The sequence below is a fragment of the Branchiostoma lanceolatum genome, chromosome 13 (genome assembly GCF_035083965.1).
Source record: "Branchiostoma lanceolatum isolate klBraLanc5 chromosome 13, klBraLanc5.hap2, whole genome shotgun sequence".
Classification (NCBI taxonomy): Eukaryota; Metazoa; Chordata; class Leptocardii; order Amphioxiformes; family Branchiostomatidae; genus Branchiostoma; species Branchiostoma lanceolatum.
The window spans coordinates 9509895-9531553 of record NC_089734.1 but is presented as its reverse complement, the minus strand read 5'-3'; the positions used below and the strand labels follow the sequence as shown (position 1 = coordinate 9531553).

At 38.4% G+C, this 21659-nt stretch overlaps 2 protein-coding genes across 17 annotated transcripts in view; one reads left to right on the top strand and one right to left on the bottom strand.

Annotated features, from left to right (window-relative positions):
- Nucleotides 1–2596: 2596 nt before the first annotated feature.
- On the bottom strand, nucleotides 2597–8146 carry LOC136447841 (bifunctional coenzyme A synthase-like). 2 transcript variants are annotated; one of them, XM_066446948.1, is made up of 10 exons: nucleotides 8049–8146; nucleotides 7223–7588; nucleotides 6632–6846; nucleotides 5935–6066; nucleotides 5275–5464; nucleotides 4820–4884; nucleotides 4589–4673; nucleotides 4023–4120; nucleotides 3393–3539; nucleotides 2597–2761 (listed from the first exon to the last, which is right to left on the bottom strand). In XM_066446948.1, the coding sequence occupies exons 2-10, from the start codon at nucleotides 7563–7565 to the stop codon at nucleotides 2690–2692; spliced, it is 1347 nt and encodes a 448-aa protein (XP_066303045.1). In that variant the 5' UTR covers nucleotides 7566–7588; nucleotides 8049–8146; the 3' UTR covers nucleotides 2597–2689. The 2 variants fall into 2 exon arrangements, with proteins under 2 accessions (XP_066303045.1, XP_066303046.1); XM_066446949.1 differs by having other exon boundaries at nucleotides 8025–8062.
- Nucleotides 8147–8148: 2 nt separating this feature from the next.
- Nucleotides 8149–21659, top strand: part of LOC136447839 (serine/threonine-protein phosphatase 6 regulatory ankyrin repeat subunit A-like) — a 28631-nt gene continuing 15120 nt past the window's right edge. For 5 of the 15 annotated variants that reach the window (XM_066446942.1, XM_066446941.1, XM_066446936.1 and 2 more), the window contains exons 1-10: nucleotides 8151–8293; nucleotides 11393–11476; nucleotides 12619–12697; nucleotides 13772–13842; nucleotides 14281–14481; nucleotides 16873–16960; nucleotides 18915–18979; nucleotides 19403–19480; nucleotides 20221–20253; nucleotides 21429–21641. In XM_066446942.1, coding sequence (XP_066303039.1) covers nucleotides 8267–8293; nucleotides 11393–11476; nucleotides 12619–12697; nucleotides 13772–13842; nucleotides 14281–14481; nucleotides 16873–16960; nucleotides 18915–18979; nucleotides 19403–19480; nucleotides 20221–20253; nucleotides 21429–21641 — 939 coding nt within the window. In that variant the 5' untranslated portion in view covers nucleotides 8151–8266. Of the gene's footprint in view, nucleotides 8294–11392; nucleotides 11477–12618; nucleotides 12698–13771; nucleotides 13843–14280; nucleotides 14482–15377; nucleotides 15466–16217; nucleotides 16306–16872; nucleotides 16961–18914; nucleotides 18980–19402; nucleotides 19481–20220; nucleotides 20254–21428; nucleotides 21642–21659 lie in introns of those variants that run through there. The other 10 variants (XM_066446944.1, XM_066446943.1, XM_066446939.1 and 7 more) reach the window with 7 other exon arrangements.

The following is a 21659-nucleotide window of genomic DNA, read 5'->3' as shown; positions in this document are numbered from 1 at the left end:
GGACAGAAAATTATGGACAATGTAACATATGACTACTCTAGTCTTAGCTACTGACACTAAGTTCTAACTTATTGGGTTCGGCTTCTTTTTCCGAGACAGTGGAAGACGAATGATCCCACTTTTCGGTTATATGTGGGTTTTGTGATGTTAAGAGGAGAGTAGTTTTCTTTTCGTCTGAAAACGTAGAGAAATTAGGATGGAAAATGGTGGCCTCTTTAAACAGCTCATTTCTTTCGTGGTAGTAGAATGGGCAACTTGACATAAAATGTGTTTAACCTTGTTCGACATGCAGTATTTACAACTTCTTTCGCACACAGGTAAGTTCTTATACCGCCCTTTCTCAATCTCAAGGGGATGGGCACTAGTTCTAATTTTGCTAATTGCAGAGCGTAAATCAATCTAATTCTAAATATTTTTCCATGGTATCAGTGCAGAAAATGAAGAAAGGATAAAAAGAATTCGAGGAACAAACAAATTTCTTAAAATCTGATCAGAACACAAACGTGCTTAGATTGATCAGATAATTATCAGAAAGAAGAATTATCTTATTTGAAAACATTTACTTTCGGGTAATTAGACTTGGATCCATGCCATGTGGGTTCAACTTGATATGTAATTAAATTCTACAGGCGATTAATTCACTAAATTTTACCCATGCTTAGGTAACCCTATAGGACATGTCTTAGTCATGTAAAATATTTCATCTATACTACAAAAAGCACTGAAAACAATCTTTGTTTCCAGCTGTCCTCTGGTGGATTGTTTGATAGCTTGGCTAGTCATTAGTTATAGCTAGTTAGCTACATCACTCCATCACCTGGAGAGACGTTAAGCTGGCCAGTTGATTGGTCACCGTTCAATGGGAACAAGAATTCAGTAAGATACCTGCCCTATTGTTCACTGATAAATTTGTTGTTTTGATATGTAAATCTGAAAGGTTTGCGAATGTGTGATATGTTGGTGACCTTTTCCTTGAAGGACACAGCAAGACAGTCACAGGATGGGGCTACCTGGTGGATTACTCAGTTCCTGTTGCTTTGACGCACACACTAAACCTTAACCCCCATAAATACCCGCGCCAAATAACACTGGGTGTTGTAATACACACGCTACACTGGTAGGGTAAGCCCTTTGATGTTGGGTATAACTTAACCAGCGGTTCCATAACACGTGCACAATGTTTTATGTATATCTTTATACAACTATGGCGTGAATAACAAGTAATAGTTCAGAAGGAAACAAGACCAGGAGATATCAAACATACACTCACACACAAACATATTTGAAAAACAATTATAGTGGAAAAGGTCAGTGATATTAATCTAACTTCACTCCAGATTTAGGTTAAGCTATCCTAACTATTGAAGTAAGGCACACGAAGGTCTCTAAGATTAATGTGGTGTGGATAATGACAGGCGTCGACTGTACAGCACCAGTGGTTGTTCCAGTTCTCTGTCACGCGTCTATAATTAGCAGCTATATAAGCCTGTGAGGGGGCCGAAACGTGGCAGTCCCAGGGCTGACCTTCTCACAGGGCAGATCACCTACAGAACTGTACTGTTGTTACCTTTTTCACTATAATTCACACAATTAGGTGTTGGTAAGTGACACCCGGCCCATCACCTTAAACTTGATTCGCATTCTGAATTTTTCTCCCAAAGTTAGGGCTATGGCTGCAGTCAGTCTCTTTCAACATTCGTATATCTTGAAGTGTTCAATTCAAATAATTGTCAGTGTTCAGTGTTCAGTGACCCACTATAACACTAGAAGACAGTAATTTAAACCATTTTTACTGTTATCAAAGATATGAGCAAAACTGGATCCGCCCAAAATGTATAGGTATTAGACAGGAAATAGGGTCTACTCTGTTCTATTGTCATCGGTTACTCACCTTCCAAAACACCTGAGGGCATGTGCTAGCAACATGCAATTTCCCAGCAATTTCTAAGTATTAAAACTAATCTATGATTCTGTGCTCTTCTTTCCTGGTCATTGCACCACAATAGTCTAGGTTTTTCTTTGAATGTAAAAAAGGGTTCAGTGTGGCATCCAGGCATTATATACAGCTGCAGCTGAAGAAGATCTAGACATGGATACATTATGTACTTTGTACAATCATGGTCTTTGTAAGCAACAAACATTGAAAAACTGTCCATTCACAACCCAACAACAACAGAAAACATTACTGTAAATGCATTTGAGTTCGCGCTAAGGGAAAAATGGGGTGTTCGCAATGGTTTTCAGTTCGTGGCAGTGCTATAGTCACAGACTGCTACAATGTTGGACAAAATGTTCACGGTGGTTTTATGTTCACTATGAAACGGTCGCCGCGAAAACCGCGAACATAAAACCACAGCGGACATTTCTGCATTTACAGTATATCAGTGTAGCCTAAGCAGTGATAGTTATTTCAAAACTATAACCTGACAATAGCTGAAATATATGTTAAACATGATTTTGAACCGAACTAATCAAGAAGGTGACTTACCTGAATAGCAGGTCTGCTTTAGGTCATTTTGACAAACAAAATGTGTATTCTATACCAAACAATAACTTATGTCATTATCTCAAAGGAACAACATTAGGCAGTCATATATCATCTTTAGAGAAACTTTATTGTTTAATGCATGTGAAGACTGAAAGACTAAAGGTTGGAACTCTGACTTGATTTCTATAAAATGTGACAGTGTTACAGCTGGGAGGCCCCCTTCTCAGCTGTCTGCTGTATCCTGTCCTGAAGCAGGGACCAGGCTTTCTCAACCTATCAGATAAAGATAGAGGAATGTCAGAACATTTCATGAATTTCATAAATTTACATAGATTATATAAGGTAATCTATATTCTCAAATAGAAGAAATTTCTGAAGTCATGCCTTGTCTATAGTGCTGTTATGCTTGCTCAAAATCAAAATCTTTCTTGGGCATCATGATAAAAAAAGACATATTTTGTATTGTCCCACTTTCTTTCCATAGGTTCTCCATCCTTGCTATCTTCTCTGCAATTTGGGGTACTTTTGAACATTGTAAAAAAATTATTATATGGTCACAATTGATACCTAATTCAACTGTGGTTTCTTTACAACTATTGTATCTTTTTTTTTTTGAGAGCCAGATGTGGACAATGGCTACATGTATTTTGCAGTTGATATCAAAGCTAGCCTGAACAGAAGGGTAACATATCAAAGGAACAGATGAAAAGTAATTCAAGTAACTCTCAGCACAAACATTTCTATCTCAGCATAGATGGTGTAGAGTAGTAACGTGAGTACCATCCTCTGTAGTAACTGCTAGCTCAATCTTTTAACTTGCTATCCGTGGTTAGAAAGCAAAAAGATTGAGCCAGCAATTACTACAGAGGATGGTACCCAGGCTAGTAGAGTATGTCATGATCACCTGTTTCTGAGTGACCTCTGGTTCCCACAGTGTACTGATGATGACATTACCACTGTCCACTCTCTCCTGGTTACTCATCTGGCTGTCGATCCTCCGTGCAGCATCCTCCTCTGTAAACTTGTTCCGGTCCACTATCCTCTTTATGGCCTGGATGCACAATTTGTATGAAAAAAGAATAAATTAGTAACCAAAAATCCATCTTTTTCTATCTTCTTAACTTGTTACCGTATAGACTAATCCCGTATCCCCACCCACATCCACCACCAAAAAATAGAAATACAAAATAGAAATATAAAAATACAACAGTTACTATTTGATGGCCACTCTCTCATTGGTCAAATTTCTAATTGCCATGCCATCATTGGTTGGACTCCTAGCTGTGACAGGCAGTCAGGATTGGTCTATTGATGACCGTCAATTAAGTCTTCCCTCACTACATTTTACTATCCCTCTAACAGCTAGGTTTGAGGAAATGAGAGTATAAAGAATGCTTAGTTTCTCTGTTTCATCTTGTTGATATTCCTACCACAGAATAAGCACTGGTCTGCAAAATAAAAACATTGAATTTGATAGATGCAATTAAATCATGGATTGGGATTGAAGGAAATCGCATAAAAAAATAGTTTGTACCTCCTTCCTGGGAATCAGGCTGACCCAGATCTCATGACAGAAGCTCTCCCATCCTGCCTCCAACAGAACTGCAGCATCCAAAACAACCACACTCTTCCCTGCGTGGGAGAAAATGTTACCATAAGAAACTGTAAAGATGTCTTGCTTTATTTCCTGATATTGCTAACATGCTGGTATATTAGAGACAATTGTAACAGGTGAAATTCCTTATTTTGAGTCAGAGTTCAACAAATTAAATGACGGAATCATTATTTTGCAAATTTTACACAAAGTGTTGAATCAGAGCCATATTCCAATCCAATATCAGATATCATAAAATCAAGTTCATGTATGTGGAGAGAGGCTAACTTCCTTCGGCATGCAGAATAAGGCTATTGTAGGTTTCTACAAGATGAAAACATTTCACTTCTATAACAGCTCTGGCAACTTTATATTGTAATGTTCTGCGAATTGAATTCTTAGTAAATTACAAGTAAATTTCACTTCTCTACAGTTGCCACAACATCAATGACTACCAGAGGTGGAAGAGTGTTGCTAAGAGATATGATAGAACAGAAGATATCCACCTGCTTCTGCATGTGTGGCAATTTCTGCTTTAGCCAGCCTGGCAATCTCAGGCCATACAATATTGTTCAGGGCTTGGAGCTTGGCCTGCAAGTAAAAGAAGATCATTATTACAAAGTGTAATGAAATAATGCATAACAAGAGCTTGCACAACATACTAGTAGCTCTACCATGATATTCTTGACTTTAGCATGTCACACAACACAGTATCTAGGACAATCAGATTGCCCCACCTTGTCTGCAAACACCTTTGGTCCCAGTACTTTCCTGTTGATTGTGCCATCTTCAGCTAACACATCTGTATGGCATGGAGAGAAAACAACAACCATTCAAACTGCTTAATAAGCCTATAACACAGATTAGCCATGTAAAGTACATGTACAACTTAACAAAATGCATTGCAGCACTGCACCAGAAAGGGTTTTATTGCTGATAAGTTTACATGCTATTGTAATTTTAACTTTTGTCTGTTCCCTTTTTATCTACCAGTAATGTATGTTAGTATAATGTTACATTGTATATGTTTAACAGAGCCGCTACATGTAATTGATGATATCATTCCTATATAGTGCTGACAATAACAACATCAATTGATCACTGCAATCAACTTTTTTATAAAAGTTTTCAAACATTGTTTTTCATTCATAGGTGACTCTGTGATCTCCAATAAAGATACATTTCATCTCACCTTGCCCAAAAGTTTCCACCACTTGCCCATGAGTGGCTGTCCCAGGCTCGTAAGCCTTGTGACCCAGCTTGTCACAGTCCACCACTGCCGCTCCCAGCCCCTGCAGTCTCCTAGCAACAGCAGTCTTACCCGACGCAATGCCACCTGTCAGACCGAGCACGTAGGGATTGGCCCTGATGTCTGGTTTGGGCTGGAAAAAAGGATATCATGAGAAAATTTCTATAACTGTTAAGTTGCAGCATTGTATTCTTGTTTAGTACAGTTTATACACAACCTGTAATAAAGTTTGATTCATCATCTGGAATGTCATTTAAGGTTCTAAAAGAGTAATTCAGTGACTATCAACTTAACAAACAAAGTGTGTAATAATATATAATAAGTAACAAGAAAAAATCACCAGGTTCTAAGGGAATATTTGCAATGAAGAAAATGTTGGTAAACAGTGGTCAATCTCTACATTACACAACAAATGTTGGGTATATATGCAGTCGTCTGGACCTTGCATCAACATATAGACATTGTAAGTGTAGGAAATATCTATTCATAGTAACTGTTATTAAGCAACAGGTGGTTAGTTACATTTTACAAGACCAGTACATACCTGAAGTTTTACCTTAACAACAAGCTAGCTCTGATAAAGCATAATGAATAACTTGTTACCTGTATTGGCCTGAGCAGAGTTCCCAGCAGCCTTTGCCTGACGTTGGAGGAAGACACCTTGGACTCCTCTGAGGAGGAGGGGGAGGGCTCAGGCACGAGGTCTATGATATGTACGGCAAGCTCATTCAGTCCCTTAAAGAAAAGACAATAAAGGTTAACAATATTAACCACTATTTTGTATAAAATGTTACGACAAAAGGTCAAGGTAGCGCCATAGCCTTTTTGAGGCCGTAGGGGCAGTGGGTTGTTGTTCAAGTTGTGTCGAGGGCACAGTATTGGAAGATGGAGCCCCAACCAAAAACAGGTAGTACCCATTTTTATACCTGGGTGGAGTGAGGAAAGTCGCGTAAAGCGCCATTTCGAAGGGTATAACATTGATGGCAAGTCAGGAGAATTGAACCCAGGACCTCTTGGTTCTGGGCCAAGAACCCTAATTGTTAGGCCAACACAATGCCACACTATTTTGTATACACCTGTCTAATTCTGTACTTTTGCAAGTATAGCAGGCTCCTGTTCACGTTGTCTCTTCCAACAGCTGTCAAAATATGTTTTTTTTAACTGCAATGCTTGGGAAACTACAGGCAATTAAGATGCACTGTCACAACATTGTGTGGGAAGTGATATGATAGCCTGTAATAGAATAACTGAATGCAAAAGGTGGTAAACTGAGCTACCATGAATATAATAGAAAACTTACCTTCTTTTTCCTGGTTTCATTGACAAAATCTGCTCCTTTCTTAGTTTCCGTGGACACCACAATGGCCTGTATGTCAGGATTCCATCCCGCTGGACCGAGAGGGTCTGAGATGGGAACCACATCCGTCTCCATGGTGGGCTTGGTCTCCCTGAGAAACTGTTGAACATTTTCTATTCGGACTTCTACAGGCTCTATCAACTCACATAGGATTTTACCTGCAAGAGACACCAACAATAGTTTCAGACAATATATTACTCTATGAATATATGATCAACAAAGTTTGACATTTCATATCCTGCAAAGGCAGCATATATTTTATTACGTTTGTGAATGGTATACTATTAAATTCATAGCATATTTTCTGCAGCTTGCGATTCATTATTCTTTCCATTTGTGTGTGTTTGTGTGTGTGTGTGTGTGTGTGTGTGTGTGTGTGTGTGTGTGTGTGCATGTGTGTGAGTGCATGCATGTGTGCGTGTGCGTACATGTGCGTGTGTGCATGTGTGCGTATGCAAATCTGTATGGCATGCTGTATTAATCAACTGATGATAGACTTATATACTTATATAGCAGAATGATTCAACAACTTACTCTGTATCATGGATAGATCTGTGACCCCCACGGTTAGCGTCCCTTCACACAGACGACAGCTCTCTCTTAGCAGCAAAAAGTGTCCCTCGTGCATCCTGTCAAAAGTACCCCCCAGGCACACATTTTGGTACAGCCCTTTCGTTGGTGGCATTGTGCAATAATATCTGGCACCAGAAATGCTCTTAGCTGATAAAAAGTCTGTCTTATTTGACAGATTTCTGGCAGCAACTTTGCAAGTTGTTGAAGATTGATTGTTGTTGCACCTCAAAAGTTTGGTGGAGTGTATTATAGTCGCGATCTGCGTTCTACATTTATAAAAGACTTTGGAAGTTGCTGTCTGCATTGCATGACAACTGCGTCAAATACCTGTGAAGAGATTACACAAAACACATGACATTGGGGTTAGGAAGTAATAATTATAATGAACTATCAATCTTTGTTTTGGGTTGATCATACAAGATCAACAGTTGACTTAATATATCCCAGTACATTTGTAATTTCTTTTCAGAGGAAAATTCTTTAGCACAAATACAGAGGAAAGACTTGTGAGTAAATATTGGTGTGATAACTTAATTATCATACATTCACTCATGAATATGAAAATCCATTCATAATTTTGTTTTTAGCCATTCTGCTGACTACAAAAATCTGTGTGGGTGAAAACATGATAACCCAGTGCCATACAGGCAAATATGAGATGAAATGACATGATCATACCTAAGTATATAACTTCTAGGACAACTTAATCACTAGAATTTATATTTTATGAAGGAAATAGCTACTATTTCTTAGTATTTCATACAAAACGTCTTGAGAGGTCCCTCACCTGTCCTGACTGACCTGTCAGATGATGACCTTTCACCTATAGCCTATAATATCACGTGACGAGTGTTAGCCAATCAGGTTACGTAATTTCAGACATTGATGGCGGTAAGGATTCGGAGCAGTTGTGAAAAGTTCGTCTCCGTATTTTCCTGAAATTTCTGCCGTTGTACCACAGAAACCACGCTAGACAGCGGCGATCGCGTGGTGCCATCACATAACATGGTTATTCAACAGCTTATAGACGAGGTATGGTGGATTTTGCTGTTTTTATTTAGTTGTTATAGGTGTTTACGTGGGGGAATACTGGGGCAGTAAATTGCATCAAATCAACCTTGCCTGATCGCTTTCCTGAAACATGATCTAAAAGATTCATGCAGTAAATCAAATTCCACGCCCATTATGCGGTTAATATCATCTCCTATGTCGTAATAGCTTCCGGCCTTGTCATCTGCATCTACAGTTCACGGCTAAACAGTGCACTTTTCGTGCGAGGCAAATTCCTGGGCGTCTTCCTGTTATTTTGTCCGGCCGCCCTCCCACCCTGTTTTTGGTGTGTCCCCAAAGTTTCTGACCTGGCCTCGCCCTTCTGTCCATCAATTCCGGATTCTTTACCATCTACTGTGTCGTTGTTTACTATGTCTCATGGCCAGTAGTCTGAGAGAAAGTAAACAAAATTACGCACCAGCGTTTCGTTATCAGAATGTACATTTGATAAAAGGGGGTGTGGCTAACTGTTAATGATTTTCCGCTCAAGCAAGACAACATAAATGGTCATGAATATGGAAATGACATCAAAATAAGCCGAGTTACATAATTTCCAGCACGTAGAAAGCTAATTTGGAGATGCATAATGTGCTCTAAGCTCTCATATGTGTGTATTTTTTGAGTAGTTTACAAGTATTTTGTTTCAAGAAATTATGTTTGTTATGTAACTTAACTTTTCAAGTGGTCTGTTTGCTGTGTACATTAACTTGTTATGTCGTTTAGCAGCCTTGACTTTTGCGATCGTAAGTAACCCCAAGTGTGTTTGAACTTAAGATTTCTGACACAATGTGAATATTTATTCTCTTAATGCACAACAGACGTCCAATGTTGTGTGATGTTACACTTGAAGGTCATACTTCCGCTGGTGTGTTATGGCGAAGGGCAGATACTTTGTACATAGACAAACTACAGTCTTACTCTAGATTTACTATACCAAGTAGATCTCATTAGAACGTATAGAAGTGTGTCCTATCAAACCATGGCACAAGCCCAGATAATCTCACCCAGCTGTTTCTATAGTGAGTCATTGCAAAAACTGGCTGTACATTGATAACAAACGAATAATGGCTCGACATCTATCTAGCCTGACTTAATCAAGCTTCTACTGAGTTCTAGCAGCCCTAACACTGGTCAGGCCCTTCTTAAAGGAGGCATGATAAACCTCCAAGTCCGACAGCGGGAGATTGCATAACACAGGACATCCTGGTAAACGATATTTATAGAAAATCATACACAAATCAATCTCTACAACTTGGATGGTTCCAATAACAGATATTACCGTACGGTACTTCCAGACAGTTTGACTTTGAGTGCCCTCTATTCTTCAGCATAAAGTGTCTGTACATTTTGGAAGTAGGACATTCTGCCTTGTTGGGTGTGGCATGCAGACATTTCAACATAGCTAGCTGGTTGTAAAGTGATCAATAAATTTTCTTTGTCTGGACCAGACTGTCTCATGCAAAATGACCCCATAAAATACTTCTCCACCTGAATGAATAAGAAGAAGTTCAGGTATTACAGTGCAGTACTGGTTTTTTTCAACCTTTTTTATGTGTTAGTAATTAGGTGTTATACAGGTGATTGCAGATAATAAGCTTTATTGAATGCTAAATTGCTGTCATTAAGTTTGCTTCAGTGTAACAATGGTATGCTTTCTCTGCAAGACGGGAGACAGTAATAAAATTTTAGTATGATAAATTGCTTGAACGTGTGATAATGTTATTTAGGAAAAGTTTACAGAAGATTGTTTTTGTAAGCATAGGTAGACAAAATAAACTAGCATTCTTGGCTGATATTGATAGTTTGAGAAACAAACAATTTGGTCCTCTGATATGACATAAGCTTAGTGTAAGCCATATTATTTCATCTTTGTGAGTTTAAAACAAGCCCCAATATGTAGTGAAATGTAATAAACCCAGCAGAGAAGTCAAAAGTAAGTCTATAAATATAGCTTGTGCAAATTTGTTTCCTAGCAAGTGTTGCTAAGAAACATGCTTTTTCCAAAGGCTCCACTCCTGAAAATGTTGAGTATATTGAGTTTCATGCTTTTAATAAAAAAGTTTGATCACTGACTGAACTGTATTTGTAGCTTTACAGTAGCTATATTTGTAACTATAGTAATTCTATATCCAATTGTAGCTATATTTTTCACCAATCCGCTGGACTAAAAGCTGAGTTCAGCAGTAACAAATAGAACGCTGGCCTTGATGTCATGTATGGCAACAGCTGGTAGTTAGCAATGCTAACTATGTGGTTACAGGAAATATTGTCAATAAGCATCGTAGCCTCCATAAGTCAGGGAAAGATACCACGTCCCTTGGTAATCGCAGCTGATTAGGCTTCAGAGAAATTAGCTCACGGACCAGTATAACTCAATCAAAGTCAATGTGGATTCTTGTGACAATGTTTGTTTTTCATCATGTAGATGTAACTGAATATGTCTTGATGATGAATCATTCACGTGAAAGGAAATAGGCCCATTCTGACATTTAGAATCTGCAGGATAGGGGTTATGTGAACTGTTTGTACAGTCGTATCACGATGATGTATCCATGCTACGTGGCGGAAAGACCCCTATACAGCCATCACTGCATGTTTGTACTTGATCTCTGTAAAATACTATATCGAAATTAGCCATGGTCACATGAGACAGTGTAATTAGTACTCCCATACGTGACACAGTTGTGAAGTAGCTGGCTTATTCCTCTTATGCAATACAAACGACAGTAAAAACATGGCAGCTGCCAGTATCGTGTAAGTTTTGAAATTGATTTAAAATTCATGTCCTGGTCCTTTCGTTATTTTCTTGAAACTGCAACATGCTATACTGTATTGGACAACTCAATGCTTATGAACAAATTTTAAACTTGAACGTACAACATTCAACATATAATTTTGGGACTTTCCTACATACATGACGTTTTGCAAGTCGTGCATGAAGGAAGAATAAGAATTGCTGTGAACAATAAACAGTCATAACACAGCAATGTGTCACTCACAGATACAAGTATGATATCAATACATGGCAATAGACAATACACCTCTGAGTCAGTTCTAATAATAGCATTTTGTTCTCTGCAGCCTCCCTTGGTGCAGGCCTGTTTCCATGGGGATGCAGACGAGGTACGAGCGCTCATCTACAAGAAGGAAGACATCAACTACCAGGTACAATAAGATTTAATAATTCTTTGAGTTATGAGCTAGGTATAGTATAATGCTAGGTACATCTTACTGACTTAGTTCTTCCAATATGATAATGTAACAATTTACTAAGTAGCAAAGCTCATCCCACTTTTTATATGACTTTAAGTTTTACTAGTCATAATCAAAATCTGAATTAGATTTACCCCGGTAATTTGTCCATCAAGCTTTTGATTACCAATTGACAAGAATTTTGTGCTGTAATACACATTCTCCTGACTTAGTTCAGGCCTACAAAACACACAACTTTTGTTTTTCCTGGCCCCAATGTGTTATTACAGTGAACGAGTGTTATTTTTACATCTGGAAAGCTTGTGTGGGTTGTGGATATCTGTTTTCCTACTTATACACTTAGGATAACATCTGTATAACTCAAATTCTCAAAAAATGTCACAGATCGGCATTATTATTATATTTTCCTGAACTGTGAAGTTACATGACTTTCATGGTTTTCTTTTTGCAGGGTTGTGAATAATAAGAATAAAGATATTTGGTACCAGGAAAAAGTTTGACAGATAATATAATTTCCACAGTGTGCATTTGAGTTACAGTGTAATAGTGATAATGTGGATTTAACTTTGCAGGACAATAAATTGGAGTGTTTTTACATTTGGATAGAGTGTTAACGTTAATGAATATATGAATACGTGCAACGCACTAGTAGTACATTGACTATGTACTTAAAGCTTACAATCTGTTGAAAGGTGGTTAGCAACAGATTAACACCTCTGATGTTTGTTTCACACTTTCTTGGAGAATCTTCTGTGTGCACGACAAACCCTAGTTTCCCAAGGCGCTGCATGTAGATAGGGAACGCATGAAGGCATACAATGCAAACTGTTAACGGCATCAATTAAATTTTAAATACCATTCGACTAAGTTAACGTACTTATGTGGTAAACAAATTTTCATAGCAAATGTTGAAAATTGTGAAATGATTAATTCTAAATTTCACTTTGGGTATAAGGCCGTGGCAAAAATTGTTGATTTTGCAACCCTTAATCCATGTCTTCAACATTCATGATCATTGTCATCCCTATATCTTTACTTGTCTAGAACATGTATTATTATGTTTTTCACATCTGTAAACATCCTCTCTTTCCCAGGATGTTGAGCGGCGCAGCCCCATCCATGCAGCGGCACACTGTGGGGAGGCTGAGATTGTCAACCTGCTCATCCTTAGTGGTAGGTGCACAACTACTGTAAATGCAGAAATTTTTGTGGTGGTTTTATTTTTGTGGTTTTCACGGTGATCCTTTCACCGCAAAAATGGTTGTTCTGTCTTTTGTCCAGCTACCCCTTTGTTTCGAACCCGAACTTAAAACCGCCGTGAACACTTCATTTTCTCCGTACAGTGAAATTAAATCCCTGCAAAATCAAATACAGTTACAGTACTGCTACAGTGTTAGAATTTGTTGTATGAAGTAAATGGATTTTTTTTCAGTCTTACTACCATCAGTCTGATTGATACTAGTAAGTAGGAATTGGAACAGATTTTTTAATGTAGGTGATAAAAAGAAAATACTGTAGTGTAAGCTTTTCTTGTGTAAGTTTTGCACTCAGTTCTCTGTTCAACATAATCAATTCGAAGGAGACAGGAAGGTTGCCTTGCCATCTATTCATTTGAATTCAGTCCTACCTGTAGCTGATAACAGATAAGGTCAGGCTGATCCACATATAGCATCCAGCCGTCCATTTGGGACATTTCCATTGCCCATCAGAGCGCTGCTAGCGATGGTGAGCTGATTGAACGCTGATGTAATGGTTCATGGAACCTTAGCCAGAGGCAGCGCTAACGCCTTCCTGTGGCATTGAGCCATCCTGGGAAGCATTACTGCCTTTTTCCATTCCAGGACCCTTTAACAATCATGACGATGTATGGGATAGGTGATATTCATGCCAGCTTTAGGATAGCTTACTTGCAGGGAAAAGCTATGATCATCAGTTCTTGTTATTTTGGGCCACCGTTTGGCTTGAAAGTGTGAAGAATTCATCTGTTTCTTGTGATGTTAAGATGATCACTATAGTTAACCTGAGAATCTGTACTCGTAAGTGGGATTTAGATTTTGATACTATAATGGAAAGAATGTTGTTTGTAGATGTTAATCTAAAACTAAAATCTAAATTAGAGATTTTAGCTTCAATCCTTCTCAAATTATGTTAACTATAACCTAGCCCCTGTATGTATTTTTTTTCTTCCTCATTGACTGATTTTGTGATTTTTAATTTAAACATGGTCTCTGTTGTAATACCTTGCAGGTGCCCGTGTGAATACCAAAGACAGCAGGTGGTTAACACCCCTCCACAGGGCATGTGCCGCCAAGAGTGAGGTAAGAATATGTTTCAGTAGTTCAGATCTGGTAGTATGAATTATGAAAATTACAAAAAACAAAGTCCATTTCTTTTTTTCTTGTATTATCTTTGTGGGTAGTCTGGTTTTCAATGTGCAAGGTTTCTATGTCAAGACTACTTTCTATGGTTATGTTTTTTTTCTGTATGCTTGCTGCTATGTTGTATTTCTTCTTATTAGATCATATCTTTTTGTCTCATAGAATTTCTACAGACAGCATTAGCTGTGAAGTTAAACAATGTACAGCCTAGGCTGCGATACCCAATTGGAAGATATATGCCATTGCCATAGGACATAAGCTCTGTAATTTATTATGTCTACAAAGATAAATTGTGTCTTTTAATCAAGGCTCCCTCTGAGCCATGTTTTATTAAATTGGCCCAGTAGCTCAAGCCAATATCTCATTCTGCTATTTCAGGACACAGTAAGAATGCTGTTGAAGCACTCGGCAGATGTGAATGCACGGGACAAAAACTGGCAGACGCCGCTTCACGTAGCCGCAGCGAACAACGCCATTGGCTGTGCCGAGGCACTGATTCCGCTACTGTCTAACGTGAACGTGTCTGACAGGGCTGGGAGAACTGCCCTGCATCACGCAGCGTTTAACGGTCACACGGATGTAAGTACATACATTAACATTACAGGATGGCACAGTTAAGGTGTGCTGGGTGTGTCTTATGTGAAGTATTACGTAAAAGCAGTATTTTCTACCAGGCCTATAAAAAGAAATTCCAAGGGTAGATACCTTCTCTTTTTTTAAAGACTTGTCAGAAATTGCTCTTGAAATGTAGCAATTTACTCGTCAAAAAATAGATCAAAATTGTAAAGCTCCAGCCATTTGATTGGTCAGGAACTTCAGTTTAATCATACTACATTTTCAATTTGAGGTGATCTGAAATGGTGGTGCAGGACTGGAAGAAATCTACTGCTGGTTTAGTGTGAAAATAGCACAGGTGGATTAAGGCAACGTTTGGTGCTGTAAAGGTCGTGGGTGACAATGATCTTGTTACTAAAACACAATATATATTTGGAAAATGTGACATTTGGAGCCAGAGATCAGAATAGGAAGAGTCTATACATGTGGATATAGCATTGAAAATAAAGTTAAATTAAACCTCAAATGTGTCCCAAAGCTATGCACATTTTCAGTTTGGCTTCTATTGAAATTTGCACAATGATTCTGCAGATATATCTTTGAAATTGAACAGTTCCAAAAATCTAGATTATAAAACATTAAAATGCAGACCAGTTGGGCTTCCCTGCTCAACATGATGTTCATTGTAAAACTGAAAGAAGGTGTTAATTTTTGTCTGAACCTGCTAAGGCCTGTGGCGTAAAAGTATTCCTTTTCTGAAACATTTCTCTTCCAATATGCATGTAGCTTAACACTTCCATACTGATCTCTTGTTTTACATGCACATGTATGTAACAGTTGACAACATAGCTTTTGCTAAGTATGCCGATTGAGCTCTTTGAAGTGTCGTGTAATCGTGCATTGCTGCTACATGTATGTAGATGGTAGAGCTCCTGCTCTCAAAGGGGGCAAGGGTCAACTCCCTGGACAAACATGGCCGACGATCACTTCACTGGGCTGCAGTACAGGGTAAGATGGGTAGGGTCAAAGGTCAAACCACCTGTTAGCGCTTCTTATTTTATTTTTGTTTATATATGTATGTCACTGCATTGTGATGTGGCATGTAGAAATGACCATGTTGCAGCTATGCATGACAGTGCATGGCGAGTCTGAATCATTTGCTGCGTTGTGGCCTATCATTACACAATGCACTGCACACTCTTCAATTTTCTCCTCCACTACAATCTAGAACTTCATTATTACTTCTTACCTCTCTTTTCTCAGGAAGAATCTCTAGCTTGTTGGTGCATATTCACATTGAGGGCAGTCTGCAGACATGGTCATTTTTACCGTCACATAATGTAATAAAACACAGCAATGCCAGTCTCTCCTACGGCTTAACTTGAAGCTTGTTTGTGGTGTTTTGCTGTCAATGTTGCAGCCAATCCAATTGTCTAAGTTATGTTGTGCTGACAAAATGCACTAACTCCCCTATTGCTGATCCAAAATTGATGTGTGCTGCCATTTTAAGGCCTGACTTGCAATTCCAACCTTGATGAAATTCAAGACAAAAAGTCCATACTCACTTGCATACAAGTTTGAGACAAAAGACAAGACACCAAAGACATAAGTCACGAGAGAGACGACTTGCAATGACATTTCACAACAGTCATTCAGAGGTACACCGTAGGTATCTACAGCATAGTATATGAACACCTTATATTCACCTGTCTGTCCTTTTCCCCACCTCCCCACCTGCATGCTGTACCCTTACCTGTCAGATGGTGGCGTTACTGATTTCCAAGGGTGCGAATGTCAATGCCTTCGACAAGAAGGATCGCAGGTCCCTACACTATGCAACTTACATGGGTAAGGAGGCTAAGGATCTGACTGTAGCTGTTGTGTTTTGTTTCACAGGGGATCTCTTGACTTGGGGTAAAGGGGGAAGCTTGAGGAATGGAGGGGTGCTAGTTAGTTCTAAAACAGAGAAAAGAATAATTTTGTTTTGTTGCTAAGAAATTGGAAAATGAGACAACACAATACTTTTATCATTTCATTATACAGTCATGTGATGTAACATCATTTACATATAGTATTCTGGCCTGTTGTAATAATCATCTTGACACCCATTGACATCTAAAAAAGACTACTTTCTGACTTTGCATGCAAGGACATTTCTTTTGGCAACCATTTCGAATTTCATAACACCGATCAATCCATACGGTTAGGTACTTTTAATTCACAAAGTAACCAACAGTTTCTTAATCACAATCCCTGACATTGAGTCCAAAAACAGATATTCCAGATTTAATGTGCTAACCAACACGGCACCATTTCTCAAGCTATTCACCTTTGACCTCTGACCTGACCAGCACTGACCAATCGCAGGTTCTTCTCTCTCTCCTGTCTCTAACATGTGCCGCCCCCCCAATGTAGATGGTGGTTCTTCTGCTGGAAAAGGGGGCTAATGTCAATGCATATGATAGGCTGGATCGCAGGGCTCTGCACTACGCTTCCTGTATGGGTAAGGGGTGTGCTATTTAACCCAGTACAGTTTGTCCCTGGCCTGTCTCACGTGGCTGGGGTTTCAGGCTATTGACAAGTTTGATCCAACGCTTCAACTGGGTCTTGAAATATCTCTCAGAGTCCGTTATTGAAATTCCCATGTTCTGTTGTATACGACAGTTTTGACAAAAGAGGAACAACATCCGAACAAGAGGACAGATGTAAAATATTTGGAATGAAAGAAGGTCTTTCCCTACCTGATGCCCCAAGTATGGAATGATGACAAATTCCTTAAAGTGTCAAAACCAACCCTCAGAATTTATCAAATTATGAAAATATGGGACATGTTTATATGTAATGCAAACTTACAATATATCTAATTGAGGTTCTTAGACGCATCAGTTAAGATTTGAAACTAGCATCAACCCCAGCCTAATGTGAGTTCAGTTCCTCCCAAGGGAAGTGTTGTAGAAATTAGAGGACCAGTAACAACTCCATTTTTTGTTTAAGATTCTGATATTTAAAAAATTGAGATCCAATGACAATTTCGCCCTGATCATCTGAATAAAAGTGGCATGTCTTACCACAAGATCCCGTTTTGTTTTCAAATTGACCAATCATAATATTATAGTATAATATGATTATATCCTAGAAAAGGGATTTAAAGTGTTTCTTGACAAAAGTGGAACTGCACATCCTGTCTTTTTAGCCCATATATTTGTTACATGAATCCTCAAAACTTTTCAGGCAATTAAATTTGTCGCTTCAAAAAGGGTGGACTGTATGTGACTGACTTACTTTAAACAATGTACCAAACATTGCATGTTTTTAGTGGTGTATAGTTTTAACTGCATGCTTCATCATGTTACACCATTTCACAAGGTCCTGTTGTAATAGTAAACCTCTATGTATATAACCAGCACAGACACACCAACTAACAAACTCACACACACCATACCCATCGGTAATCTCATTACCAATTCAGATTGAACCCACCTGATGTGAATTTTGTTTTTACGCTGATATTTTAGTTGATATCATAGATACAGACATGTTTGCTTGAAAGACAGATATATATATATATAGCTGACTATACATGGCTGTAGCTCTGTCACTGTACTGAAGTTGCACTTCTTATAGATTTTATTGCACACTGAAAAGATATGATTACCAATGTTGATTAAATGGCTGTAAAAGAAAAGTGCATTCTCAGAGCTTTGACAGTGTTATGGATATATTTAGACCGCTACACATGCATCATTTTATTGCCTTTTGTTTGTCATCATCGTAATTACCACTTGTAGCTTGCAAGGCTTATATGTATACCCATTTATATAAGCGCTATGTTTGTACTGTATACTGGGAACAATATATCAAAACAAGTTCTGAGTCATATTTTAAGTGCTTGAGCACAACTTGTTCACCAGCTTTTGGATGTTTCTGCTATTTTTGTTTACTTTTGCCAGTTTGTGAAGTTGAAATAAAGCTATGATGGCCATTTTTTTAATGCATGCTGTTTAATGCAACAAATGAAATGTTTGTCTATGTAAAAGCAGAAATTTGGCATGAAAAAAATGGAAGTATTGACACTTAAAACAGCATAGGCTGTTTGCTGCATTGTGTAGGCAAAGCTTTATGACTATACTACACAAAATAAGATTTTCTTATCTGGTACCTCATTTAAAGATTATTTGCAAAGTATGAATAGCACTCTAGAATAAGATAACTTTTTTTCTGGCCAAAGTCATTTTTTTGATATATCAAAAATATGATAGTCCCACAAATGAAATCATTCAATGATTTTGTAAGGTTCAGTATTAAACTTTTTTGTTCCAAGGTATTTTTTAGTATTCCTCAATCTTTTGTAGTGTAACATGTACTTGTTTTTGCCGTCCGTATTGAAAGTCAGGTCCTATTTGAATAACAATTCACCATCATTGCTTATTACTGACCTTTGAACCTGAATCTGGTAGGTCATGTGGAGGTAGTCAAAGTGTTGGTCAACCATGGAGCAGAGCTCAACTGTAAGGATAAAAAGGTTTGTATGGCATATTGTTCTTACAAATCAATCTGAACTTTAGAAAATTTAGTTGAGTAGAAGTACAGTATAGTTGGTGAAAAGTATTCTTTACTCTATACATTTGTACAGTATGTGATACAAACAAACTGTATAAACACTATGTATTTCCAAATTACATGTACTGGTAATGACATCAGTTCATGTGATTGTATTACTCGTTTTAAATCATAGGTTTTAGATTGCAATTTGTAATCCTGGAAAGTCGATATGCAGTACTCAACTTTTATAGGTTTAGATTGTAATTTGCAATCCTGGAATGTCAATTTGCAGTACTCAGCCTTCCTGGCATTCCAGAGGGTTGGAGTGGAATTCAGATGTAAAACATTGTCCCCAGAACTGTTTGCCATATTTACTTTGAGTCTCTTGTTTCCATGGCTACAGATGTACACGCCCTTACATGCAGCAGCCTCCAGTGGGCAGATCACTGTGGTGAAGATGTTGTTGGATCTTGGCGTGGAGGTAGGATATTTCAGTTCCTCTATATCTATATAGCAAACTGACAAATGACTATTCTATCTACTTGAAGAGAATAGCCTGCTTGTATGCTGTTGTAGAAAAGCAAGGTTTTACCTTTAGGTCGCAAAGTAGCATTTGTAATGTGTCATGTCTTCCTACTATTATTTTGCAGGAATTTTTTACCAGAACAGCTGCTATTGCTGGCATGTATTAGAGCTGAAGATTTATATCGTACAGTATAGTAGTGTATGGAAAAAAAACAGATTTCTCTGTAGTCTTTTTGTCTACCTCTGTCGTATTTGAACGTATGCATGGGTGCATGATTATGGGGTGCTAGTCAAATGCACTTAGTGGGGAATGTGGTATACATGGAGAAGGAAGATTTTTAGTTCTTATGCACCAGCGCCCACCATGCACATGTTGGCCAGTTGTGATGGCTACTGACTAGCAGTAGTATTTTGTATCATTGGATATGCCAGCATTTTCTAGACAGCAAAAGCCACTGCATTTCTCTGTCATGATTGTGCAAGTATTGCAGACTCGGAATCAGTTTCGTGTGGCATTTCAAATCTATTGGGTTCAAGTCCTGCCATTATGCCCAGGCATATACACATGCAAATCTCTGATCTACACAGCAGAATACCAAAAGAAGAGGGCATTACTACAGGACTTGCTCCTGAGGTTTTGCATCCTTGTATCTTGTGAACTGAATTCATTTCTTTTCATGCCTACCTCCCTGTCAGTCTGTGTCCAAACTTTCTAGAACATACGTGGATGTAAGTACAGTGTGCTGTGTCTTTACTACATACCTTACCATAGGCTGGCTGGGGCTGACACATGCAGGCATCTCACCTTTGCACTTTGCACTATGACCCCTTGCACCACTTTCAAGTTTATCCACAATGCAATGCTGATATCTTACCTCATAGTTGTATAAGATTTGCTGTGCTTTATTGATACTACATTAAGTGTAGATCTGTCTAAGACTATCCATGATAACCTTTATCATAACGTTATTAGTTGAAAATTATCTTGATAAGTTGAAAAGGTCTTTCAAATCTTAACAAGTTCATATACCTGAATTATATACAAAAGACTAATGCTTAAGTAAGTGTTATTGATTTGTCCAAATATTTGTAAAGTCCTTTAACCCTTTATGTCCCAGAAATTTGTATGAGTATAAAAAGTCAAATGATAGTACTGACACCAAGGATGTAACAGGTTGTAGAGTTCTTGATAATAACTGCATCATGGCTGACCTGTACCTATGTTTAAAAAGAAAGACACTGACATTATAACCGCTGTATAAAAGCCTTGACCATAATATCTCATAGTCACTGTCACAGTGGTAGTTCATTGCTTGCTTTATACTGAGTATAAAGGTTAGCACAGTAGTCATTGCCACATGCCTGCATGGTTGTAGATGGGCATGTAGATGTAGATGTAGATGTAGATGTAGCTGTGTCATAGCTGTAACCGCATAGTCTGTAACGTTATACATACCTTTTCAAAATTAGTTTGCATGTTGTGTTTGGATTCTCTGTGCACATTATGTACATACTAACTTGAACGGGAAAAGAGTGCCATATTTGGTCAATTTAAAAAAAAAAAGAATATCAAAATCTGAAATCATTATAACACTCTGTCTGTGACATTAATATTGACCATGAGTGTATCTTGGTATATGAAGGATATTGAAAATCATAGTCATGTCGTACATGTATTCCAGTGTCCTTGCTGTGTCCTAAACTGGATTTGTGTTACCCTTGACTTTATCATGGGATTATCATGTAAAATGTATATGTATGACTAAAAAGACACACAAAGGGGAAAATAAATCGTTGAGCACTCTGCCAAATCACCCGGACGTAGTGAGGTTGCTAACGTACCGCGGGTCCAGTTAGATAAGCCCCTTAAGCTGATATAATAGAATGTTTCATTTTTCTTCCAGATTGACACGCCCAACTACTACGGTAACACCCCGCTGCACGTGGCGTGCTACAACGGCCAGGACGTTGTGGTCAACGAGCTGCTGACTTTCGGCACCTCCGTCAACATCATGAACCACCGCGGGCAAACCCCGCTGCACTTCGCCGCCGCGTCTTCCCATGGTGCACTCTGTCTGGAGCTGCTTGTTAACGAGGGAGCTGACTGCAATGTACAGGTCAGTGACCCCACATGC